This window comes from Dermacentor variabilis, chromosome 7 (assembly GCF_050947875.1).
Source record: "Dermacentor variabilis isolate Ectoservices chromosome 7, ASM5094787v1, whole genome shotgun sequence".
In the NCBI taxonomy this organism is placed as follows: domain Eukaryota; kingdom Metazoa; phylum Arthropoda; class Arachnida; order Ixodida; family Ixodidae; genus Dermacentor; species Dermacentor variabilis.
In genome coordinates this window covers 154,899,781-154,925,970 of record NC_134574.1, presented here as the reverse complement: position 1 = coordinate 154,925,970, position 26,190 = coordinate 154,899,781, and the positions used below count along the sequence as shown (strand labels likewise).

Below are 26,190 nucleotides of genomic sequence, written 5' to 3'. Positions count from 1 at the left end.
TCTTGCATTCAGCCTTCATCGGAATGCGGCCGCCGTAGTCGCGAGTCGAACCCACTACCTTTGGCTCGAAACGGTTCATTTGTCGTGACTGAGTGCATAGTGTAGCATAGTGTATTGTACTTAGTGTAGCAACGTTCGAACGCGAGTGGCATCTACCTCAGACGGGAGACGCCATAATCTTTTTCATGGGGTGCTGCTCTGGGCGAATTCACTGCTGCCTGATGGTCCACAGCAACGTGGTGCTTCACGTGCCTTTTTTTTTTCTTGAGCACGGAGAAAGTGAGGCCAACGCGCACGCAAAGTCCCAGTTTTATTAACGGCACTGTCGTCAGTCCTCTATAGAATTATTGCTGGTGTCGCTCGCTGCTGCCTTCGCGGCACGATTAACACTTGTCCACCTATAGTGACGCCATCACAAAGCACGGGGAGGTTTGCCCGCACCTTCCGTCACAGAAAGAACCGGAGAAAGAAAGACGAAGACGGGCACGGCATCTTCTTGCTGACGCGCGGGGCAGAACCAAGGTGGAGGCATTGTCCAACTGATATGCGAACCTCCTGCTGCAGAGTCTATTTTGTACGGCAATGGCGGGGGGCCTGCTGGTAGCAGTGACGTCACGGCGACGTCACGAGCGCTGGAGATGATTCTCGGCTGTGCCAAACGCTTCGGGCAGCCTCGCGACGGAGAAAGTTTGGGGAGGCGGGCGCGGCCGTGCGCCGGTTTTTTGAAAGACTCTTGTCGCTTGCGCTGGAGGGTGGTGGGTGTGCTCAGACGTACCACTCGCGGAGGTCCTTCTTTCTCTTGGCGCCGTTGCCAGCCTTGGGCTGAACGGCGCCGTTGAGTTGCTGCGCGGTGGCCACCGGCTGGTAAGCCTCGCCCTGCTGATGCGCGGCGGCACCTTTGGAGGCGCCCGCCGCGACCGCGGGCGCCCCGGCCTGCTCGACCTTGTAGGCACCTGCGGGCCTGCTGCGGAACTGGTATACGAGCAAAGCCACGATCACGATGCTGATGAGGATGCCGGCGATGACGCCGATCACCAGGGCCGTGCTGTCCGCCGAGCTCTTGAGCTTGGGCGCCGGTCGTGCCCTCTCCTGGTCGGGCACGGTCAGCTCGGGGATGGGCACGCTGATGACGGCGGGCGGGGCGCCCTGCGTGCTGCGCGGCTGCCACGGCGCGCGCGTCACCGTGAAGGTGCGCACGATGCTCCACTCGTGCTGGCGCCGCCGCGTGGTCGTCGACGCCGAGGGCGTCGCCGTGGGCGCCGCGGCCGTCGTGCTCGTCGTCGTCGAGCTGCTCGAGAAGCTGTGGTCGGGCGGCGGCGGCGGCGGCGGCGACGCGCCGTCGTCGTTGTCGCCGTCGGGCGCCGAGCCAGAGCCGCCGTCCAGGCAGTCCTCGTCGTCGCAGTCGCCCTGCGTGACGACCACCGGTGGTGGCGAGGGTGCCGGCCTCGCGGTCGGCTGCACGTACACGGCCGTGATGAGGTCGTCCCCTGGAAAGCGCGATGCCCACGGTTTCTCACGGGAATGGAAAGCTGGGCGAGTGTGTACACGAGTGCGTGGTTGGCGAATAACAGTGCGGGGGTGAGGACGAAGAAGCAAAATACTATATAGAAGACGTCTGGAAAGGCCCTGACTTCAACCTAACAATTGGGAAGCAGTTCGGGAGGGGGGGGGTGTATTCTGTAAGAGTCCACCTAGATTTCAGCCGCTGCTGATTGGATGCACCTGTACGAGAGAGGGGGAGACGAGCGGCCCTACCCAATCAGCAGAGGCCGAAATGGACAGTCCACCACAGGTGGACTCTTACAGAATACCCCCCCTCGCAGACAGGGTCATGAGAAAGACCTACAGACACGACGGTGCGCTTCGCACCACCCCCGCTGTTAAGGGCAACCACGCATTGTCTCTCAATTCGACAGGCAGGCGGCACGAAGCAGTGGACGCAACGAACACTGCGAGTCGAAGCACATTTGCCCCGCTCCGTATAGCCTCACCGGAGCCGAAGCCGTCCGCGCCGCAATCGTCGTCATCGCTGTCGAAGCAGCCGGAGCCTTCCGAGAACACCAGGTCGTCGCCCTCGTAGGATCCGGGAGAGGCTCGCGGTTGCTGCGGCACACACAAATACGCCGGTAATGTCAGCTCGCCCCTATGCGAAACGCGCAAGCTGATGAAGTGGTGGGCACCGCACCGTGCCTTAATTCAAAAGGCCTGAATGTGCAGTGTTCATCCAATTCACCCCACTGAACGCGTTCCTTAATATGTCATCGCAATTCAGTGTGGCTCGCCAACGAGCCCATATCAATTGCCACCCACCACCACCATGCGACCGTTGAATGATCTAAAGTGCCGCGAACCTGAGAAGACGTTTATTGATGTTGCGCTAGTCAATATCGTCCACGCTAAAGGAGGTCACAGCAGTTGCTTCTCGAGACCCACTTATACCTATACCGTGATGCCGAGGCAATTCACGCTTGACCATAGAACTGAATGATATGGATTGCCCCTATAACTATGTATATCATCGTCCACCTCCTCTGCAGCCCTTTCGTCGTCTAGATCTCTCTCTCACAGATGCGCACACACAGATATATACGCAACGTGGAAATACGTAGTACCTGCACGGCAGTGTTGCTTCGCGAAAAACTCTACTAAGCACTGCCCTTCGCTGACCATACAAAGAACGCTTTGCCAACGTACTTTCTGGCGGTTTGCCTGCTCTGTATACTGTCGCTTTAATCAAACGAAATTAAAGGCGCGTGATCCTGATTCGTGTAGATAGGGATGTATGGATGCTAGCGGCAACACGCGTGCGTGCGTGCCTTTGGGCATGCATAGCCGGGCCAAACGGGAGACATTTGACTCCTTCCAGAACGCCTTTGAAGATGTGGATTAAGTCTATACGAGAAAGATGGAGCGCGCTCTGCGTAGAATTATAGCTTGCACCTAAATAAACGAGATCTCGCACTATCGAGAGCGCCGATGCTGCATAAATTATGAGAGGCTCTTCTTTATACGGGACACTGGAGAGTTTTGCACTGCACGTCGAGCCGCGTGCAATGGTGTGCACGGTGGCCCACCTGCTGCATGCGTGGCGACCCCTTGGGCGGCTCGTACGGGATGGAGAGGAGCAGCTGTACGTCCCCCTGGATGCGAACCCGGGGCTCGTTCTCGGCGGCCAGGTCCAGCAGGCGCACGCCGTCGAACACCAGGCCCGCCATGACGCCCTCGAAGGGACGCTGCACTGTGTCGCTGTCGGCGCCACCCTGCTGGTGGCTGCTGCGGAAGCCGCCGGTCTCCACCGACCAGTAGCCCGACAGCACTCCCGGCGCACGACCTGCGCAGGTTGGGGGCGATTATGTAGTATGGCTCTGCGTTACAATACGTAGACGACTGAATATATGTTACAACTAAGCAGAATGCGGCCTTCTTTCCAGTTCTGACAAGGTCGGCAGAAAAGACAACTTCGCGAACACAACGTCAAAGCAAAAACAAACAAACAAAAATCACCGCCCAAGCACTCCGTACAGATGATTAACCAGCGAAGCTGAAACGTGCGGCCCCAGTGTTTATCACTGGGTTAATCCCAACGGTTCATTAAACGACGGCTTGGTAGGATGCCGGATCCTCCGTACGCAGTTAATGCTTGCGCTCGGATGCACAAGCCTGTTCTTGTGCCCTGGCTGCAGCATCGGCACAGCGTAGACGAGCTCGATCCCGGTTCTGCTCGCGGCGTTGCTGACCGAAAGCTGTCTGTTCCTCTGCAGTACGTATGACGCGTGGCCTACCCATTTCGGAGCTGGAGAGAAACTGCTGCGCGCGCGCTCGGCTGTGACGGACAGCAACGACGTCACTACTGGTGCAGCCAATCGCGCGCCTGTCTTTCTCTACTTTTCTTTCGCGCATGCGCATGTGGTTGCACCTGGAGGAGTTTTCGGCGTACAGGCGACGGACGGACGGACGAATCGGCTAGCCATTACAGCTTCGCTGTAAAAGAAAATGCGCGATGCTGTTTACTTTGCTGTCCAAACGTGATGGCGGCTTAACAAACTGAGAATGATTGGAAACTCATCGGCAAGGTCTCATTTGCCGCTGTATTCGTTTGCTCTCAGGAGCGCACACGATGGGCTCGAAGCTGTAAACGTCGAATGTCTCCAGCATTTTTTGGATCGGCGCGGAAAAATACAGCAACACACACACACGCACAAAGAAAAGGGGGAAGCGCACAGGACGAGCGCATGGAAGGATGCATCGATTCCCAGCTCGCCCAACTTTCCACATTACTGTCTCCAGTGGTGGCCGGAATGGGAACACGCCCTAAGTATAAGGCGCCTGTCGGGGTTGTATAGGTCTCCTCACCCTTGATGCTTCTCGCGTGCGCCGTCCGGTCGTCGACGGTGAGCGTGACGTTGGCCCCGTCCCGGCGCACGCGGGCCACATGGTAGCGGCCGTCGTTCACCCGCAGTCCGGGATCGCTGGCCGTCAGGTCTCCCGCGTTTCCCGCGCTGTAGGTCACGAGGAGCTTGCCGCCCTCCTGAAGAAAGAGAGAACGAGCTCGGGCCGGCCCCTTGGTCGAGGTCGCTGCACAATCGTGTGACATCACAACAACACCACCATTCTTGAATAAGCACTGTATACACTTAGCAAATCCTCGTTGTTACGGAGCTGCCCGCGAACCGTCAGCTTTGCAGCGAAATATGACAGATCCTTGAACTGCTACTGCACGGCGTGCTGGTTGTCTCTGACACCAGCTACTCCGCCTGCCCCCAAAGAAAATGGAGTCAGCTGGTGATGCCTGCATGACTTGTCCCGCCTCGAGGTCTTCTTTGTATTGCATGAATACAAGGAAGACCTCGAGGCGGGACAAATAATCCAAGTATCAGCAGCTGGCTCCATTTTCTTTGGGGGCAGGTGAAGTAGCTGGTGTTGGGCGCAACCAGCGCGCCGCGCAGCAGTTCAAGGATCTGTCATATTTCGCTGGTGCCGACGGTTCGTGGGCATATCCATAACAACGAGGGTTTGCTTAGTGCTGATTCAGGAACGGTGGTGGTGTTGTGATGTCTCACAGTGTTTTAATTGACAGGGGCTAACTGGTATACGGCATGGCTATATGGTGTAAGATGCGCTGCTTATGTGGCACACAACGAAAACGCACGCGCACGCGCACGCACACACAAAAACGGCGCAAGGTCTCTGTCCGTTTCGTGTTCTCGAGTCAACTATCCCAGTGTGTGTGCCACCTAAGAGCAGTGCAAATTATACCGTAAAGTCACGCTCAGTAGTTAAACGAGAAGTGTCGCTGAAGCCCCGGCGTCAGCGACATGCCCTATGCTGCTCACAACTTCAAAGCCGCCGTCTTCCTGCGAACTTCTGTCTTGTTCTGGATAAGGTCATGTCGTTATAATAAATTACGTTCTCTCCGAGTCACACGGACGGAGGGCAGGCACTGCACAGAACCGCCGCCACTCCCAAGTTCACTCACTATGTGTAGGAGCAGGAAGTGCTGGTCGGGTCCAGACACGTGCACCAGCACCGCGTCGTCGGCCGTGCTGAGGAATGCCAGCGCGAGCAGGTCGGCGCGAGATGCCGCTCGCGGGCCCCCGCTCGGCGTGAAGCGCACCAGGCCAGGCCGGGGACCGAACTTGTACGCGATGCTCTCTGCGAACGAAAGAGGGTGCCCTGTGTGCAGTGGGCTGCTTTTTCTTTTTAATATATAGGATGCCTCGATGTCCTCCTCGCCCGCTGCTCCGTGCAGGGTGGAGACATTCTTTGACGGGGATCTCGCCGCAAAAACCGCCATTGCCATGCCCAGCTCGAGGGTCAAGACGTGAACGCTTGCACCGTTTCGATGGCGTCCCTTGGAGCGGGCATGAAAATGGCGGCGGAACCGCCATTGCCATGCCCAGCTCGCGGGTCGAGACGTGAACGCTTGCTCCGTTTCGATGGCGTCACTCGGAGTGGGCACGAAAATGGCGGCGGTTGTCTCCACTCCGTAGGGAGCGGCGGGCGAGGAGGACATCAAGGCATCCTATGGACTGCATGCGGGGGGGGGGGCGTTTCTGCGCGCCTACCGTCCGAGCAAGTGGGTCCGCTGAACGAAGTGGCGTCGCAGTCGCACGACTGCTGCTCGTTCCAGCCGGGTGTGCACACACCTCCGTTGCTGCACGCCGTGTCGCCGCACGGGGCCCACGTGGCTGCGAGGAAAAAAAAAAAAAACAAGCGCGCGGTCGTCAGACGTCCAGCCGCGTTTTTTGAGAGTCGATTCCAGTGAAAGCCCCTCGTCCGTAGGACATGCAAATTCGTGTTCTAATATTCGCAGACTGTTTCACAGGCAAACGGGAGATTCACCGGACATCCAACTACGGATGTCCTTATCAAGTATCTGCTGAGAATAATATTGTAATCGCGACCTTTCTTTTTTCTCTGCCCACGCGTGGAATAGTTGACCTCCCAGAGGCGTTGCCTTTCAGTTTCCTCGTGACAGAATTACGATTTCTCATATATGTTCAAATTACAAACCGAGGCTAGCACGTGCCTGCAGCTCGCGTGTACATGGTACTTAGCGTCTTTTCTGACCTAAGGTACTCTGAAAACCAGTTATTCCAATATGCCACTTGCGCCCGGCCTAGTAGAAGAATAAGGAGTACACTCCACTTCCGCGCGCGCGCGCGTCTGTACGCATACTCGTGCACTCGTGGTATCTGATCTTGCTGCATAGGTGCTCTTCCCGTTGCATCTGTCAAGCCACGCCTGCCGCGAACGGAATATATCCATTATAGCAAACACTGTAAAAAAAAAGGCCTTGACATCTTGGCGCCTCCTCTCTCTGCACCCTCGCCGGTGGCGCCTCCTCTCCTTGCTCCCCTGCCGGTGATCACCGCGTTCCTGCGTCCACCAAGGACTGCGCCCGGACACTCATGAGCCACTAAAGGCCTACGCCTTAAAAAGAAAGGCCTTAACATCTCTACGCAATCTAGACAGCATGTGCGACCAAACGACTGTCCGAGGAGCGTCCGCTGGAACTACATTCAACACAGCCCTGGGGGATACTCGTGTCCCGTCAGAGGGTGTCCATATAGGATATCTAGTTGAGCGTCACTGCAAGCCCGTGGACATTTACGGCAGCGCTCACCGTGGCACCCGCGGGAGACGAGCGGGCTTGGAAGCAGCGCGTCGTCCAGCGGGTGGAGCGCCTCGCCGTTCAGGTCGAGCGAGGCGAGGCAGCCCAGGAAGCCCGTGCGCGAGGCGAGCGTCTTGGGCAGCGCCGAGTAGCCGCCCCGGCGCACGCCGCCCAGGTAGAGTAGCCCTTCGAGGTCCAGGTGCACGTTGGCGCCCGGGCTGCTCACCGTGGCCACACGGTCGTCCACCACCAGGCTGTGCTGGCGCAGCGAGCTGCGGCCCAGCGTCACCGCGTGCCAGCGGTTGTCGTTGAGCGGACGAGCCGTGTTCGACCGCACCTGCGCAGGTTCGACGCCCGTTTTCTCCATCGCCGCCCGGCACGCGAAAGAGAGATGGCGTTGCTTCGCCACTACACGCGGTCATGAAGTGGAGAAGCATGCTTTACAGCTTGCGTTCACAGAGGAAAGAGCATTAAAGGGACACGAAAGCAAAACGATATATAAGTTTAGACTAATAAAGCATTGTTTGAGAACCCTGCAGGTAGTCATTTCGAAATAACATTTTGATTATTAGATGAGAAAATGAAGGTCGAAGTATCGGTATTTGAATTTCGCGCCGAAACCCCGACGCCGGTACGTCAGTGTTACGTCAGGGATTCCAAAGTATATTTTCGGATTTGGGCCGCGTTGGCTGAGTAAAGGTTCCCGAAACTTGCCGTGTTTAATATTCGGTTCTTTTAGAATACAATGTAGTCAGTCTGTACCGCTATATAATTAAGTAGGCCCAAGAAGATGCCATCGAAATCCATGACGTGACAGCGACCAGGTGCGGGAACTTCAATGAGGCGTCGCCACCCGCTTTTGTTCTTGCGCTTTTTCTGGCTTACAAAGAGTCTTATCGTGGTAAGAATGGTGTATTTGGGGTTGTAGAAACGCGATTTACTGATGTAGAAGAAATCATTTTTTCTCTTCAGTGTCCCTTTAAATTTTGGTTGAAAAAATAAAAGCTTAATAGCGTAGCAAACGAATGCGTTCACAGACACATACAAACACGACCAAGAAAGCTTCGCCGTGTTTGCATGCGGGAGCGAGGAAGAGGGCTTTTTTAGGTGTTCGTGTGCGCGAGTGCGTGCTTGTATGTGAGTGCGTTTTTTGGGCTCTTAAGCATTTACCAAGACGAAGGATCAACTACAGCGCAGCCGAAGGCTGTTGTAGACTACGCATTAATTTCATTTTCAGCCACGCGCGAACACACACACACACGTACCTTTCGTGGTCCGTCGCCCAGGTTGAACTGGTAGTGCAGGTGGCCGTCGACCAACTCGACGGCCACGAAGTCCTGCCCTTTGCCGGCGTTGTACAGCAGCAGGCCGGAGGGCTCCAGGGTCTTGAACTGGAAGTGCAGGTGCATGGACGAGTAGGCCTTCAGCTGGGGCAGGCCCACGAAGGCCAGCCGAGACCGGAACGTCACCGGCTGGTGCAGCTGCGACGGCTCGCCCTGGGGTCCCAGCTGGGCCGTCATCTGACGAGGAGCGAGGGACGGTGACGACAAGCGTTTCTCGAACAACGCTGGCTCGGCACGAAGATCGAGAAAGTGTGGACCGTAGCACAAACATGATAGTTGGAAACGTCCGTTGCGTTGCTTCCCGTGATAATAAGCGGGAGCTGGGTGTGACTCGGACGTCTGGCGAGAGTATTTATACCATAGTTTACTTAGCCTGCCACTATTTCGACGACCTCAGACGAGAAAGGCGGGAACGTTCTCTTTTCCTTTCTTAAGTTCAGTGACACATTAAGCGCTGAGAAACCAATCAACAACTGCGCAGAGCATTCGAGGTTTTTAATATTAAACGAAGAGCTTTATGTCGGAAGTGCGTGTTTTAAACGCACATGACATACGCCACGAACGTAACAAGGACAAGTTACCGCGCGTATACACTCACCCAAAGTGTGAATTTGTAGGGAAGTGAAAGTGTAAATGTATGTTGTCGCTATAGCCACAAACGTGCGGCGGGTAATGAAAGGCTCCCCGAAGCGTGCTGACTCGCACACATGGAGAAGAGCGTGTGATAACGTGGCCCAGCGGAGCGAAACCTCTCCTTTCGGTGAAATTAATTTGTTTTACATTTCTATGTCTTCAGTGCGCTTTGCATGAAAGCGTTGGGTCATTATTCGCGCATTAGAAGCAGCTTTCTTACGCGGTCAAATAGTAAGTGAAATGCACCACGTTTCGAGTGCGTCATTCCACCTTCAGGTTGCATGTTAATACACGACCGTGGTATTCGTGGGTGGCACTACTAGAAAAAACAGTAGAGAGTTTTAGAATTGGAGGCCCAAAGCTCTGGGTCCCCAAGCCGCGTTGGGTAGGCTTCTCTTGGGCGCAGAAAAACAGCAAAGTTTGATAATTGGGTCAAACGCAGACAGCGTTGTGTAGAACGCTCGAGACTTCGCAGTGGGAAAACTAAAAAGGTGATTGAAAACAAAAAATAAAAGCTCTTCTTACAAGTGAAAACGAACAGAATACATTCTTGAGCTGAAATGGGCAAACATTAAAATGGAATTAACGTAATCACTGTGTTAGCACTACGAATTAAGTATGCTGCTTTAAGACCCAAGATGGTTTGGAGGAGGAGGAGGAGGAGGAGGAGAAACATTTATTAAAAAAAAAAAGAAAGGACAAGCAGGTGTCTTTCTGCTTGTGCGGGAGGCGCCCTTAGTCCAGGGCTCCTGCGGCTCTTGCTGTCTCCCGGGCCCGCCGCACCAGTTGCTGCTGATTACGAGGGTCCGAACTAGTCAGCACGGCCTCCCACTGCTCGGGTGTGGGGTTGGGTATTTGCGGGGCCGCCTTCACGTTGGGGCACGCCCATGTGGTGTGATATAGGGAGGCATAATCATTACAAAGGGGACATTTGTATGAATTTAGTGTAGGGTGGATTGCGTGTAGTCTGCTTAAATGTGGATATGTATTGGTTTGTAGTTGTCTCCATGTTACGGCGTCTTCACGTGAGATGGTCTTGTGTGGAGGTGGGTATTGTCGTCTGTTCAATCTGTGGTGTTGTAGTATGGCGTTGTATTGTAAAGGTACGGGCTCCATGGATGCGTCCGTATCCCTCTAAGATGGTTTGGGCACCCACGCTAGTTTTCGATTTTTAGTCAACGTGCACGCAAGTACCCAAGACTGGCTTGGGTTCTGCGCATGCGCACTTGTGGCCCGCAATATTCCTGTGTCCCTAAGCCTCTGGAGTACCCAATTCTAAAATTCTCTAGTAACGGTTATGAAAAATAAAAAAAAGAAGGAATACCTGTAGGCTGGGTATGTGTCCCTGTCGGGCCATCTCGAACAGCGGCTGCCCGTTGAGATGGAGCTGTTGCATGTGTCCCACGAATCCCGGCAGGTCTCGTGCCGGGAAGTGTGGTCCCTCGCGCGTAACTCCGCCCACGTGAACCGTGCGCATCTCCAGGGCCGCGTGCTCGCCGCGGATCTCTGAGGGTGGACGAACGCATTCCGTAGACTGCTGAATAGACAGCTAAGCGGACAGCGGCCATCTTAAGGCTCGTTCAAAGTCTGACGAAGCTGGCAGAAGGGACAGCTTCATGAAGGGCAACATCGAAGTCAAAAACGATGCAGGGTATATAACTTTGCTGTCAAAACAAATAACAGCTGAGTGAGCAGAAGGCTTAGAAACACTAGGGAAGGTCGTCTGCTCACGGGACAACGTAGTCACGCTTTCTTGTGCGGTTAATACAGGGTCCTTGATATTTCGCTTAACTGTTCTTGCTGAAATAAAATATCGCATCTTGAAGTCCACGCCGTTCAGTGTAACACTCGCCGCAGTTAATTCTTGGTTTTTAAGAAACAGAAGTGAAAATTTGCTTTCGATTATGGAGATGCGAGCTGCTGACGCGGGCGACGGACAAGCATAAACTTGTGGCGCCGGCAGCTAAAGAAAATAGCCGGTCAGGCAGTGCTGCCGCATGTTGCCCGCTTCTGGAACACGCGGCAACCGTCCTTGACAGGCTGCTTTGTGTAGCGGCCGCGAGGCGGCAACATAAGATTATGCTTGCCCCGTTGCGGCAGCAGCTCTCATCTCTATAAGCGAAAGCAAATTTGCACTTTTTTCTTAATACCCAAAAAAACTAACTGCGGCAACTGTTACACTTTACGACGTGGACTCCAAAATGCGACCCTTCTGCAACATTTCAGCTAGAGCAGTATAGCGGTAAGCGCAAAATCTTTTTTTCTAACACGTTAGGCAAAACATGCAGAACCCTGTATAAGCTATGCTGTGTTTTTCGTTTTTCATGCATCAGGTTCCCACATGCAAGGCATTAAAATGCGGCGATAATATGTGCTCGTCTTAACTTTTTCTTCTCGATGCGAAGTGGCATCAAGTCTCAGAATCGCCTTTCAGACGGTTCCAGATGCATTCCATTACTTGGGTTCAAAACATTCTTCCCAGCTATCAACGTAGACTGTCTCCATGGAGACAGTCTACGTTGATAGCTGGGAAGAATGTTTTGAAGGGGGTGTTATAATTCTGGCCAGCATTGCAATGCTGGCCAGAATTATAACACCCCCTTGTAAAGATAAAGACTATCACAAGTAACGCTACAAGAGCGCCTGGAGCCAAAGAACACGAAGATTAAAGAGATATTTGTGTACAGCCTATCAATCGTGTAGTAGCTTAAGGATCTCAGTCAGCGCCAGATTTCTACCTAGGAATTTTTGTACGAAACTCTCTCGTGTAATAGACACGCTGTCAGTGGCCGCTCGCAGACAGCTCAGACGGGGTTGTTAGAGTGACTGCTTGCCTCGAACGAAACCTCCAGTAAGAAAACCATCACGATGATGATGCGCCTGCATTGACAATGAAATGTGAGTGGGCATCTATACATTCGAGGCAGCTGGCTAGGGGTCATGGGGTAAATTTGATCACTCTACTAGAAGGGGGCAAAATGGCGATATCTATATAGCGGCACGGTGGAAGTCAATTCGTATGGGCCACGAACCTCCGGTGGTGCTGTCCGAGTCCAACTTGAGCTGCACGCGATGTCCCCTGCGGTCCAGCTGGACGCTGTGCCAGCGGTCGTCATCCAGCGCTTGGCCCACGTAGAAGATCTGCGAGCGAACACCACTCTTTCAGTGGCGCCCACCGTTTATACATGCCGAGTAGCCCGCCCGCCTTCCAATTCATTGTTCGTTGGATCTGCGCTTTCCAATGAGTATCCTGACTTCCAATAATTCAAAATCGTGCGCCCGGCCACGTCGCGATGCTGACGGCGTCAGCTTTTGTTCTACACCATTGTTGCGCCCGTTTTTTTCGTACCGCATGAATAAGCCCCCGCAAAGCTAGGCGCATAACTTTTTATTTGCTCGTTTCGATACCTCAAAATTGTGATTAAACTTAATGCAATGCCCGTAGTTATGGCGTTTATGATATCCTAGATACGGTGACGTTGCGCTGTATGAGCACAAGGTTGCGGGTTCGGTATACTCGCCATTTCAAGGGGGGACTGAATGCACAAACACGGTCGTGCGCCGTACGTGCTTCGAGTGCACTCTTCAATAACCCCAGGTGGTCTAAATTTATCCCGCGTGCCTTTCAATAAGGCGTCCCTCATAAACTACTGTGCAGTTGCAGGACGTTAAACTCAAAAATTTGTCTTTATTCTTCGTTTATGGGTAGCTAAGGAAGCCAATTTACTGATTATAAAATTGGTGTATAAAAATTAATTAGTTCTAGAAATTTCATTGCTTTTGAGCAAGTGTACTTCCCATAGCCATAGGCATAAAGGCGAACAAGTTCTAATTCTCCTTGATCGGGGAATGGTGCTTGAGCTTTATAGGATTTATAACATGAAACCTCGCTATAACGAAATAACGAATATAACGAAGTAAGTGAAATTCTCCCTGAAACACCGTATAGATTCAAAGTGCAGTGGATTCGATAATGGATTTAACAAAGTAACGGATATATAACGAAAGTAATTCTAGCTTCCCCCTTTCAACTTGGTTATGACGAGGCTTCGCTGTAGTGCACCTATGTAGTGCAAATTGCGAAAACCCACCTTGTTTCCGTCCCCGAGGTTGTAGGCGACCTTGAGGCGCGCGTTCTCGAGCGCCAGCACCAGGGCCGTGTGCAGGGTGGCGTGCGCGTCGGCGGCCGCGGCCAGCAGCAGGCCCTGTCCACGAGCCGAGCGGAAGCGCAGCCGCAGTCGCTCGGCCTCGGACCTCAGCGGCCGCGACAGCTGCACGCGGGCGAACTGCTCGCCGTTGAAGCGCACGCTGGTCGCCTCTGCGTTGTGGAACGAAACGAGCGCGCGCGGTTTTCTGCAGCGAGGACTGGGCTGGTCAGTGTGCGTACAGCACGTCAAGCTTACGACAAGATGCCCCGCATGAAACCAAATACTCTGTCGTGACGACGGCACTAACTATAGCCAGAGAGAGAGAGAGAGAGAAAGAAAGAAAGAAAGCTTTTCAGTGAAACACGGATAGTTCTATCGGCATGTCTATCGTCGCCTGCATGCTAATCTTTGCGAAGGAGAGGATCAGGGATTGAAAGGCCCCAAGAGAACGACACATAAGGCAGAAGAAAGAAAATTAAAGAAAGAAAGGAAAACAATCAGTGGTGGTTGGTGGAAAACAATCAGTGGTGAAAACAATCATGCTTTAGCATTACGTCGCGCCTCTTTGATGTATGTATGTATGTATGTATGTATGTATGTATGTATGTATGTATGTATGTATGTATGTATGTATGTATGTATGTATGTATGTACGCCGTCACTTCGCTCCATGAGAGGCAGTACGTGTGTCGGGTAAGCTCCTAAACGATTTGCAACTGTGGTGAACGAGGTGTTAATCATGGATCTAGGACCGCCCTGGATCCATGATTTACACCTCGTTCACCACAGCTGCGAAGTGTTCAGGAGCTCACTCGACACACGTACTGCCTCTCATGGAGCGAAGTGACGGCGTACATACATACATACATACATACATACATACATACATACATACATACATACATACATACATACATACATACATACATACATACATACATACATACATATAGTGTGTGCGTGTACGTATGTCCTTGGTTTCCTTTCTTGTTCATACTACCTACCTCGTGACCGGCTTAACCATTCCCGCACCTTACACACACTCCCTCCCTCGCCCCCTTGACAACTCCTAATGCTTACCCATTAAGAAGAAGAACTGCGGCAATAACCGAAACCATCGAATCGGGACACTCACCCTTGGCGCACACGGGCCCCGTGAAGGCCGTGTGGTCGCAGTCGCAGACGAACCGGTTCCAGCCCTCGACGCAGCGACCGCCGTGCAGGCAGGGCTGCGAGGCGCAGGGCGGGGGCCCCGCGGACCGGTGGCACGAGGCGCGCACGGCGCCGGAGTCCTGGCGCTGCGCGTACGAGGCCAGGTCGACGGCGGCGCCGCCCACCACCAGGTCGCGCAGGCAGCCGACGAAGCCGAGCCGCAGGGAGCCCGACCAGAGGGCCGCGGGCAGCGGCGTGTCGTCGCGCGACGTCGTGCCGACGCCGCCCACGAAGAGCGGACCTTCCACGTCCAGCTGCTTGGAGTTGCCTGCGCAGGACGCGGCGGTTTGCGAGACCACGCAAGTGGCGAGCAGTCGAATCGAATGAATTGGAAGTTTGTTTCTTGCGTATACGTATGTAACAGTGTAAAACATATTTGGTAGGGCCTCTGTAGATAAACAAGGTTCGCGCAATCTTCGCAACTGTACAAAAAGTGGGTGCTTAAGACATTTGTCTCGTAAATTCAATCCTCGGAAGCGGCTGCTTATATTAGCAGCATAAAATTGTCTGTCGAGCATGGGTCGATAAAAAGTGGATGGCCAGATGTCTTACACTGTCCGTTGATCAGTCTAAAGACAATACAACCGTAATACAAGGATATAGACATTCTATAGACAACAGTCGATAAGAAGTGTAAGGCCTAAGTCCAGTGACCGTCGACAGGCTAATATAAGATTTGTCTGTAGAAAGTCTATACAGCTTATAGACAAATGTTATACAGTGGTAGGAAATTTGTCTCCCACAAAGTATGTGGGAAAATACAGATTTTTATATAAGACCCCCATATATGGAAGGATTTGATATGACGCTTATGGTTTTTTTTTTTTCGTTAGGGTATAGTCGGACGCCTCTATAACGAAGTCCTCGGGGCCCCTCCGAAATCATTCGTTATACAGGTTACTTCGTTGTAAAGTTCGCACACCGCGCACCTCGCAATAGAACCGGCACAGAGTTATTCCTTCGTTACACAGGTCATTTCGTTGTAAAGGCAGTCGCTGTAGAAGGCGCTATACTATATAGTGTACTAGAGACTCTAGTACACTATAGCTCGACTACATATATAGTTTCACGGGCAGCCGCTGTGCGCATATACACACCTGGTGCGACGAAGTCGGAGGCGGTCTCGTCCACGGTGAGCGTTCCCCCGCGGTCCGTACGCGCCACCTGCACCTGGTGCCAGTGGCCGTCGTCCAGGCGGCGTTCGCTGCGCACCTGCGCGGGTGATGTTCGAAAAACGCGCGGTTCGAGCCCCCCGCGCTCTCTCGTCGAGGCGCGCGCGCCCTACCTTGACGGGTCCCGATCCGAGGTCTAGTACGAAGTGCAGGCGGCCCTCGAGCAGCTCCAGAGCGATGAGGTCCCCCTGCGCGCCGCTGGCGTAGAGCAGCAGTCCGTCCGGCTCCACGGTGCGCAGGCGTACCGACAGCACGCCTGCGGTGCGAGGTTCCTCCCAGCCGGGCAGCGCCTGCAGCAGCCCGCAACACATCTCGAGGTTCGTTTCAGAGAATAGAGAAGAAAAATGCGCACAGGGTGGCCTGTTAGGGGAACGGCAAAAAGGCAAAGGAAATCTGACATGGGCGCCCGCCCGCCCTCTCCCCGACCCCTTTCCTCTTTCCAAAAGAGACAAAACGAAAAGAAAGAAAAGCCAATTCATCACCGAAATGACACAACGCTGAGTGTTTGAATTCTGCAAGAAGCGTGCAGAGAATTCGTGTTGACAGCTGCGATTTGACACAACGCTGTGGGTTTGAATTCTGCAAGAAGAGTGCAGAGAATTCGTTTTGACAGCTGCAATTTGACACAACGCTGAGTGTTTGAATTCTGCAAGAAAAGTACAGAGAATTCGTTTTGACAGCTGCAATTTTACACAACGCTGAATGTTTGAATTCTGCAAGAAGAGTACGGAGCTGCAATTGGGGGCAAGTTTGTTGCATACACGTTTGGATAAACGCACTCTCCTTTACAGGCGACTAAACTGGATAGAAGTGTTTGGTGCGTGTGCTTCGACCAATTTTGTCCCTGTGAGCAACGGTGCGTTCATCCAAGCCTGCAAAAAGAAGTTGCTCTGCACAAACAAAGAAAAAAGAGAGAGCCGACAGCTACAAGCATGAGAAGTAATCAAACTGCGCAGGAGTCTTAGAGTTTTATTATCATTTAGCTGAAATTATCCAAAGAGGTAACCAATTGGGTCATATTTATATAGCTATCAAATGCTAATTGATAGCGACGGTTCTTCTATAGATTTTTGTTTTAATTCGATTTTTTTTTAAAACTCCGCTGTAATGCCCATTCAGTTAGGCAGCGCCGAGCTGTCGACGCTTACACCGAGGGGACGCACCAGGCCTTTCAAGCGCTTGTACGTGGCGGTCCGCCAATGTTGGCGGAGAATATCGGTTCGGCAAAGAGCGCACTTCGCAAATCAGTTCCGCGATGTGCACGTGCCCTTTCCGTCTGCGCATTTGCATTAACGGCAGATGTCCAACTTCCGAGCACGAAAACGAGCGAAAGAGCTGAATGCTGACCGTTCTGCAGGCATTCGTAACAATGTTTCTTCACTCGCTCACTCACTCGCTTCAAACAAACAAACAAACAAACAAACAAACAAACAAACAAACAAACAAACAAACACGTCTGCTCGCCCCGCGGTCACAAGCAGCCTCGCCGCTCTCACCAGAAACGAGTCTCTCGTGGTGAAGGTGACCGGGTCGGCGGCGTCCACCTCCTGGCACACGAAGTGGATGTTGCCCCGCGCCTGGACCAGCCGGTTGCCCGAGCGGGCCAAGTCCACCAGGTCCAGCTGCAGGCTGTCGGCTACCAGCTCGACCTGCGTGTGTGGCACCGACGTCACTTTCGCGCATATGCGTTTAGTCGGCATGCACACTCACTCACTCACTCACTCACTCACTCACTCACTCACTCACTCACTCACTCACTCACTCACTCACTCACTCACTCACTCACTCACTCACTCACTCACTCACTCACTCACTCACGCGAGCACACTTTATCGACTCGCTCCACGCTAACTTCACAGACGCGTGACGTGATTCGACGTGAGTACGAGCGGGAGTGAATGCGCTTAACGTATGAGTGAGTAAGAAAAAAAAAAGAAATTGTGGGCTTTTACGTGCCAAAACCACGATCTGGTAACGAGGCACGCCGTTGTAGGGGGACTCCGGATTAATTATGAATCTGGTGCTTTCTACTGTTTATTTAAATCTTGAGCACACGAGTGTTTTCTTGCGTTTCACCCCCGTCGAAGTGCCGAAGCCGGGACCGGGATCGAACCCGGGACCTCGAGCTTATCGGTGCGACACCATAGCCACTAAGCTATAACGCGGTTGGTAAACGTAACTATACCAACTAAAGTGAGCGAGGTAATTTTGAGTGGACCCGAGCGTGAAGGTAAGTGCGACGTCGCCTTGGCGAGCGTGAGATGACGTGAGTGCGTACACCCGTGTGCGAGTGGGAGCGAACGCGCGTACGAGGGTGAGAGAGTTCCGCGACAGTAAGTGAAGTAAAACTCTTGCTTGGGCTAGTTGGTTCATGCTTGAAGTAGTAAAGGCAAGGCGCAGAAGACCAGGACTCGAGAAGAAGAACCGGTCCTGTCGTTTGTGTTCTTCTCGAGTCCTGGTCTTCTGCGCCTTGCCTTTACTACTTCAAGTGCAGTAAGTGTTAGTGAAAGTGACTGCGAACGGCATGCGAATGTTGGCCAATATTAGAGGGGGCAGCGATAACGAGTGGGTGAGTGAGTACGTGTAGATTGTCTGCATGCGAAAACATTGGTGAGTGAGCGTTGCGAGTGAGTGTATAAAGAACGCTTATTCTGCGCTGGCATATGAGTATCGCCTGTTTCTTCGCGAGGGGAGGGAAGGAGGGGGTCGAGGGAGAGAAAGACGGCGCACCTTTCGCAGACATCCGACGAAGTTTGGCCTCTTTGGTCCCGGAAGTGGGACGTCGGCGCCGCCCACGAAGAGCGCGCTGCTCGCCAGGAAGGAGAAGGCGCCCGCCGTTGAGCCCCGCTCGGTGTACACGCCGTCCGCCGTGATGGACAACTGCGGTGACCGCCGCCGTCAGCTTTTCTCTTTTTTTTTCTTTAAACTTGTATGCGACAACCTACAAACTGCGTGCATGGCCAATTGTTGTCCGTTTCTGGATGACCGTGGCACGCGCCCTTCCTTCGGCGATTCTCTTCGTGCTAAATTTATAGTTTAGCCGATCAGACTATCACCCGTTTCTGCGGCGAGGAGAACTTAGACTTCGTCGTGAAAGTATACAGGAGTGCTGCTGTGGTTCCTAAAAAAATGATGCCAAGACTGAACGACTCCGAGAACAGTCGAAAGTACTTGGCGAAATAGTCGTGCGTGTGTGTGCGTGCGTTCGGGCGTTGTCTTCTCCTCTCTTTCACGCACTGGGGAGCTGCTCGCTTCGAGCCCCGGTATAGGAATCTACACGAAGTGGTCGACTCGAAATACTGAGTACGGACATTGAACATATTTTTTTAAGGAGAGTGCAAGGAGTTTCACTGTGGTAATTCGGAGAACATTGCGCGAATGCGGTGCCTACTGCGCAGTTATAAAGATGAAAAAAAAAAAAAAAGAATTCACGCCGCAAGAATTTGAGGACAGACAAAACTAATGAACACACCAGAAAGCGCTAACAAATTGGGTTTTAATTGTGACGAGAGCAATCGGAAGGAATAATAACCGACAGGTGCGCATGAAAGCAAAAGCGCACTGTCGGGAGAACACGCCGCAGGATAAAACTAAGCAGGAGATAAATTTGTTTGTTGGTTTCTCCAGCCTGTCTTCGTTTTCTGCGCTGTTTTTATACCGTAGAAAGCCACGTTCAGCCAGCTGTGGCCCAGCGTCGCGAACTTCTGAAATTTCAAGCCGATACGTCTCGTTAGCTGAAATTGCCGCGCAGTGGCGTTCTGCAGACCCCGGCCGGTCGAAGCCTGTCCGGAGCAGTCGACTCCCGTTAACTCGACCGTGACGAGACAGCATTGCAAGGCCGAATTATCCGAAAGGTCGAATTAAATAACATGGTGGCCAACTAAACGAATTGAAATCTTTTTTTTTAATGATTGAATTAGTTTATGTCCTTTTGCATCTTCCTTTTGAATCCGAATCAATTAGCATGCGGTGATGATCGCTGCCAGCATGTTTAAACGCTGTCTCAGCCTTGGACTGGCAGACCTGTCGGTCCCGTCGTGGGATTAGCAGGGTGCGCGTTTTTCTCGCGTTTTGCTGGATCCAATAAAAGTTTTTTCACTCATTCACTCACTGTCACGCGGCTGACAGTGTCATCGTCCCCAAGTGTCCCACAAGCCTGATCGTGGGGCACTAAAGAGACTAAAGAAACTAAAGAGACTAAAGAAATAGCGCCGTCTACTGAATTTCACGCGCTTTCATGGTTTTAGTAACCGCTTCGCGCATGACGGGGCGCAAGTTACAGTCAGTGGGGGCCGAAATAATCGATGCTATCGGGGTCGAACTAAACGAGACTTTCTTCCGTAGGAAAAGCATTGTTTCTTGTGGGAACGTTTCAGTGCGTTCGGAATAAGCGAAAAGTCTAATTAACCGAATTCACACACACACACATTATATCTATATATATATAATGTGTATGTGAATTCGGTTAATTCGACTTTTCGCTTATTCCGAACGCACTGAAACGTTTCCACAAGAAACAATGCTTTTACTACGGAAGAAAGCCTCGTTTAGTTCGACCGTATATATATATATATATATATATAGAGAGAGAGAGAGAGAGCAAGTCTTCTCACGTGGTAAAAGCTGGTGGTCTTGGTCATGTGGCGCACTTTGCGGTGCACCACCACGCGGTGCCACTGGTTGTCGTCGAAGCGCACCCTGGCGGGCCGCACGCTCTTCTCGAGCGCGCCGGCGCCCAGCACGACGGAAAGCAGCAGGCCGCCGTCGCGCAGCGACAGCTGCATGAAGTCGCCGCCGCGGCCGCTGTGCCACAGCAGCGCGCTCGACTGGCGCGTCTTGAACAGCAGCGTCACCTGGTCCGAGCCGCTGATCACGGGCGACCGGCTCGAGTCGAGCGACAGGAACTCGTGGCCGCGGAAGGTGGCCTCCGACGGTTGCTTCTCTGCACAGCGCACACGCGACTGAGCGGCCGCCCGTTGCTATACTATGCGCAACAAGTGTATCCTTCCTCTTCCTAATTTTTTTTTTCGATTTACGGTATCCAGAGAAGTGTTTCGCAAATTGCGCGATCGCGTCCCTCAAATGTGTCGCGACCCGTTTTCTGAAGTTCGTGGAAGGCTCGGCTATGGCTATCACCGATGACGTCAAATGCCTCTTACCTGCCTCTCTGATGTGAAGCTTTAAACTATACACTTTCATCTTCGCACACCTTTGTTTATCGGTGCGAGACGACGAAATTCCGCCTGGGAGGTAGCCAAAGAAATGCTATCGCATTTAAATCTCGCGCTTCCTGGGCTAAACTATATACATCCCCCTCACTAAAGTGCACGATTAAATCAATATCCTTGTTACAAAAACATTACCGAGCATTTTGGTAGCTCTCTCTGCTGCGGTTACTGTCTTTTAACTAAACTGACATCTAAATGTATCCGCGTCATTGAAAAACGTAAATCTTCAGAAGGCTTATAAGGATTGGAGCAGGTGGGGGGGGGGGGGGGGGTGTCGTGGTAGGTCTTTCTGTGGTAAAACATTTTTATTTTACGTTGTTTCATACAGCCCCACGTACAATAGTACTTGTTCCCGTGTGCTGCAGCACGTGCTCACCCACCTTGGTCGCAGAAGGACCCTTCGTAGTCCAGGCCCCGACAGTCGCAGACGGGGCCCGTGTCGGTGCTGATGCAGCTGCCGCCGTGTTGACACGGGTCGCGCTGCTCGCACGGCTCGTCGCTGCGCAGCCGGACTCCCTTGAAACCTGCGCGCCAGCGCCGCGCTCGTTGGTCGCAGAGTGGGCTGCCGTGCCCACCTCCCCCTCCCAAATTTTTAAAGAGTCTCTGTCGTATGCGGAGTCCGAAAAGCACCGCGTGTGTCGTTTGCCCCCCATTTAACCCGACGACGAGTTCCAGGCGGTGCGAGTGCATGTATGGGTTCACTATGGGGTGATACGTATACAGTCAAACGCCTTTATAGCTAAATGCTTGGGACCTCTGAAATCGTTCGTTATATAGGTCACTTCGTTGTAGAGGTCGCGCACCGAACAGATCACAATAGAACGGGGACAGAATTATACCTTCGTTATACAGGTCGTTTTGTTGCAGAGTCGTTTGTTGCAGAGGCGCTCGACTGTAGCTATAGATTACGCCGCGGCATGTAAAGAAAAAAAAATACTCTATATGCACAACGCTGCCTTGCGACTAAGTTTCGCAGTATACTGACGCGAAGACGGAATGATACACGTACCGTAATTAAAAAGCAACAAAAGTCAATTGGAAACGCGAGGAAATTCTGGAAGTTGGCTTTTCCACACTATTAGGTTGCCCTACGCAAGGTGGTCGACCTGTTGCTCGCCGCACCGTTTTGCCGAAGGTGTACATGCTTTCAAACGGCGAGGATGTAGTAAGGAAGATGTACGGTAACGAGATCTGTGGTGGCGAGAAAGATGCACCGTGACAAAGACAGCGGTGCAAGCTCGTGTTCCTGCTCCCCGCCCCATTTCCGACTTCGCGGGGGACGTCCGCCCATTTATGCGTAGGTGAAGTTAAAGCCTCCCCCCCCCCCCCTCTCCACGCACTCGGTGATATCGCAGAATACCGCGCATCTCCAGTCGTCGTCGGTCCCCCCACTAAAAGAACGCCTGGCTTACCGATGGGCTCTTGCCTCTTGGGCGGCCGGCCGTGCTCGGAGGCGTACACCACGTTGCGCACCGCCCCGCGCAGCCTCGGCTCGAAGAACACCGTGGGCAGCGAGAGGGCGGCCAACTTGGCTCCGTACCACGAAGGCACGCCGCCCACGTACACGAAGCTGTTGCTAGACTCGTTGCCCATGTGCAGGTCGCTGGCGCCCTGGAGCACGCCGCTGTCGCTCTGGTCGTCGACGCGTAGGCGCGTCTCCGCCCTGCACGGCGAGCCGCCCACCTTCAGAAAGGGCGCGCGCGTCGCACTGTCTCGCGCAAAGACGTAACGATGACATTTGCTTCGCAGGTCTCCGACAGTCAAATTCCACGGCCTGTGTTCGCACTGCGCGCGCTCTCTCAGGCCGCATTTGAGAGTCTGCGACCCGTCGTCCTGGTGCTTGCCGAAGGATGTTATGGGAGGAACGGCTTCTTTTTGTAACGTACAAGTTCAGCCGGCGTGCTTGACGTTTATGCTCCTTTCGTGACGGTACGAGAATTGCTGCGCAGATAGTGACGCAAAAGACTTAGGCCTAATAGACAAGGTAATGACTAAGAAGCTCTAGCCTGTCTGCGTCAACCACCATCACCTTTGTCTCACCTGTACATAAAATGATGATCTATTCTCTTGCACGTCGGCAGATACAGACATCTTGCATGTCATTAAAGAGGTTTATCTCTCTCCCCATGGTCCATGCACGCTTTACCATGGAAACACACCGGCTTGCGATAGCAAACAGGGCGTGGAAGAGGGCGTACCCGTTGCGCAGCAGCTCTGCACGATGCCATGCTCCGTCGTGCAGGTTTCGGCCCGCGCTGAGCAGGAAGGGCGCCTCCGAGACAGTCCGGCCGCTGCCGTAGCCAAGGCTCAACCGCAGCCTGCGTTGCGAGCACAGCGTCAGAGGGCACCTTCAAACTGGAAAACTCAGACGGTCGAGGGATTGAAAAAAGTTCGCATGGTGGGGTTTCATAGTGAAGGCGGCGGTAATTGAAGTTACATAGTCAAAGGTATGCAGAGATTTAGCCATCGAATGCACACCACCGGCAGTGTCATTCGTTGGGAGACAGGCCTTTCGTCGAACCTTGTATACGTTCAGGAGTACAGAAAACTTGTCTATAGTTGACGTAACTTGATTTCTGGTATGATGACGCTACAAAAAGTAAACAAAGACAGAAAAAAAGTAGACACGTACGGGAAAAAAATAAGAGCATCGTCACATTCTCTGTCTTCGTTTACTTTCGTATGCACGGCGCCATTTCGCCACGGACATCGATTCCGTCAAACTTTGAACCATACTAACTTTCAATATGACACAGTCACGCAGGCAGACAGAGGGCTTGCAACAAGATGATGCCGTAAAAAGACGTTCACGCTGTGTGATTAGCAGGACACCTGCGGAAGGTATTCTGTAAGAGTCCACCTAGTGGACATGTCCATTTCGTCTGCTGTTGAAGTTCCGATTGGCTGGGCTGGTCTGCGTGTCCGCAGCAGTGAGGTGCCGCAGCCAATCAGCACTTCAGCAGCATACGAAGTGGACATGTCCACTATGTGGACTCTCACAGAATACCTCCCCTGTTCGGACTGCGAACAACGCGTACAAGCTCTATTATAACGGCATTATACTGACGGTGTGTCCGCCATATATCTGGCGACGTGCCTGAGCGTTCCCTCGACGAGCTTGAGCTCGACAAAGTCTCCGTGTCCGCCGTCGTCGGCGTACAGCAGCAGCCCACTGGGCTCCTGCGTCTGGAAGTCGAGGCTGAGAGTGGCCTGCGGGCCAGCCTGCCAGCGGCGAAGCTGCGCGTACGAGCTGCTCGATCCCTCCAGCACCACGGCCGACGGGCCCAGGGCGGCCAGGGACGATTCCTGCAGAGTGAACGCGAGGAGGGATTATGGCCAGTTTGCTAGCCGCCGCAGTGTCGCATGCCTACGGACGGAAGGGGACGAGCAGTTTTTGAAGCCTATAGCGCGCACGCGCGCGTACGGACGGTGCGTTGGTGCAGTGTTTACCAAGGAGCGTAGATCCTCGTCAGCTACGTTCGTGGGATGCGACGGGAGTCGGTAGTGGCTAATTTGTTGCTGTTCGTGAGCAGCTGTTCATATCCATGGAAGCAATAAGCAATAATTCGGAGGATGCTTAAGCTTCGCCTTTAAGAGTGTAACGCGATAGCATTCAAAGGTAGCTGATTGCTTCTCACGCTCGCCGGCAAGTGCAGCTTATGCAACTGTACCGTTTACCGGGAAACGCTGGCGGCGAACGCTATTCGCGAAGGCGAGCTTTCTGGTAGAAACGCGGCCTCTTGAAGGGCCGCGGTTGCGCCGAGGCGAGCGCCATCTGGATGGTGTTATTGCAAGGTACGGAGCCCAGCGCGCCACCCTATGAATGGTAGAAACGCTGGATAAAGGGTTTATGTTTTAGTTTCCGCGTAACAAAATTATGTTTTCTGGTACATTCAAATCGCAATCCGACGCTATCATATCCGTAGGTTGTGTTTAGGTTCTACTTTACGATTTGTCTGATGCGTCTTACTTTGAGGAATTCTCCGCGTAACGGCTCTGCACCTCGCGGAGGGCCGGCGCGGTTGTGGTTCGGAATGATATTTCGCCAAACGACGTCCGACGCAAGACGCCGACACCGGACTTTTTTTTTTTTTTTGCGACACGGGGTCCTTAACGCTACCGCGTTAAAAAGCTACTGCAGCGCTTGTATAGGTGCTGAAGCCCTCCCACGCTTTCTGCTTGATCTTCTGTCGCAACAGACAACTTGCTACACACTCTTGCAGTTTTGCGTCTCGTGCACGCCGAGTTTCGAAACCCACGAGCGGTGACTCTCGCCTTAACAGCGTTCGCGCTTCACGTCAGTAGGCACTGAATAAAATAACAAGTCCGGGATTAGAAGCCTCTCCATCCCGCCGCTCCCCGTTGCCTCACTCGTCTCTTACTTAGACGGCGAAGTACAGGCTGGACCGTCGCAGTCTTCGATGCTGTCTCCTAGGAGCTGCCTTCTTTGTCGTCTGGGTCGCGATTGGAACAGGGAGACTTAAGATGGCGGCTGTCCGACGGAGGCGTGGAAGTAGCTGTCTGTACGGCGAGATTTCGAACACACCCATAGTCACGCGCGACATGCTGCAACGTCGCGACAGCGAACTCCGTTTGATTGTGTTCTTTTTCTTTTTCTTTATTTTTTTCGAATGGCGCGCCCATCGATCGCAGTTTTGTTGGTGATCTAAGTCACGAAAAGGGGACAAAAACACGCAATGACGGTGCTTTGCGCACTCATTTCTAAGCGTTCTTTCTTGCAGAGGAATGACATGTTTTTGATGGACACCCTAGTGGTTTTTCTGAGCACTTTACTCCATGATAGTGCGAGTGTATTTGGTTATGGCAGCGCACCTTTGCACTAATAGCCTTTGTCGTGTAGTTCACCCAACATTTAAGCGATTAGTGCCTCCTAGTAGTGCTTATTTTTTTTTTTCACCTTGACTATTGCTTTAGCGTACTCTTGGTGGTGACAATATGAAGCCGTTGTCTTCGTTTCTGTTGGTGATCACTAGCGGTAATCAATTCTTTTGCTTTTCGTAGCCCTTTTCTGTGCCACGCCCTTGAAAGCATTATTATTTTCGCTTAACTCTGAGTTTCTTTTTCTTGTTCACAGACAGACAGACATATGATAGATAGATAGATAGATAGATAGATAGATAGATAGATAGATAGATAGATAGATAGATAGATAGATAGATAGATAGATAGATAGATAGATAGACAGACAGATAGATATATATATATATATATATATATATATATATATATATATATATATATATATATATATATATATATATATATATATATATATATATATATATAGATAGATAGATAGATAGATAGATAGATAGATAG

General features: G+C 52.5%; 1 protein-coding gene across 2 annotated transcripts in view; it reads right to left on the bottom strand.

The window, feature by feature from the left end:
- Positions 1-299: 299 nt before the first annotated feature.
- Nrx-1 (Neurexin 1) overlaps positions 300-26,190 on the bottom strand; it is a 41,150-nt gene continuing 15,259 nt past the window's right edge. For both annotated transcript variants that reach the window (XM_075699727.1, XM_075699728.1), the window contains exons 3-23: positions 23,948-24,156; positions 23,049-23,168; positions 22,263-22,513; positions 21,231-21,374; positions 20,236-20,564; positions 18,353-18,502; positions 17,119-17,271; positions 15,736-15,912; positions 15,548-15,662; positions 14,374-14,718; positions 13,182-13,408; positions 12,123-12,231; positions 10,415-10,596; positions 8,380-8,634; positions 7,127-7,451; positions 6,066-6,188; positions 5,477-5,652; positions 4,354-4,528; positions 3,075-3,331; positions 1,992-2,103; positions 300-1,487 (exon numbers count right to left, since the gene is read on the bottom strand). In XM_075699727.1, coding sequence (XP_075555842.1) covers positions 766-1,487; positions 1,992-2,103; positions 3,075-3,331; positions 4,354-4,528; positions 5,477-5,652; positions 6,066-6,188; positions 7,127-7,451; positions 8,380-8,634; positions 10,415-10,596; positions 12,123-12,231; positions 13,182-13,408; positions 14,374-14,718; positions 15,548-15,662; positions 15,736-15,912; positions 17,119-17,271; positions 18,353-18,502; positions 20,236-20,564; positions 21,231-21,374; positions 22,263-22,513; positions 23,049-23,168; positions 23,948-24,156 — 4,656 coding nt within the window. In that variant the 3' untranslated portion in view covers positions 300-765. The remainder of the gene's footprint in view (positions 1,488-1,991; positions 2,104-3,074; positions 3,332-4,353; positions 4,529-5,476; positions 5,653-6,065; positions 6,189-7,126; positions 7,452-8,379; positions 8,635-10,414; positions 10,597-12,122; positions 12,232-13,181; positions 13,409-14,373; positions 14,719-15,547; positions 15,663-15,735; positions 15,913-17,118; positions 17,272-18,352; positions 18,503-20,235; positions 20,565-21,230; positions 21,375-22,262; positions 22,514-23,048; positions 23,169-23,947; positions 24,157-26,190) is intronic.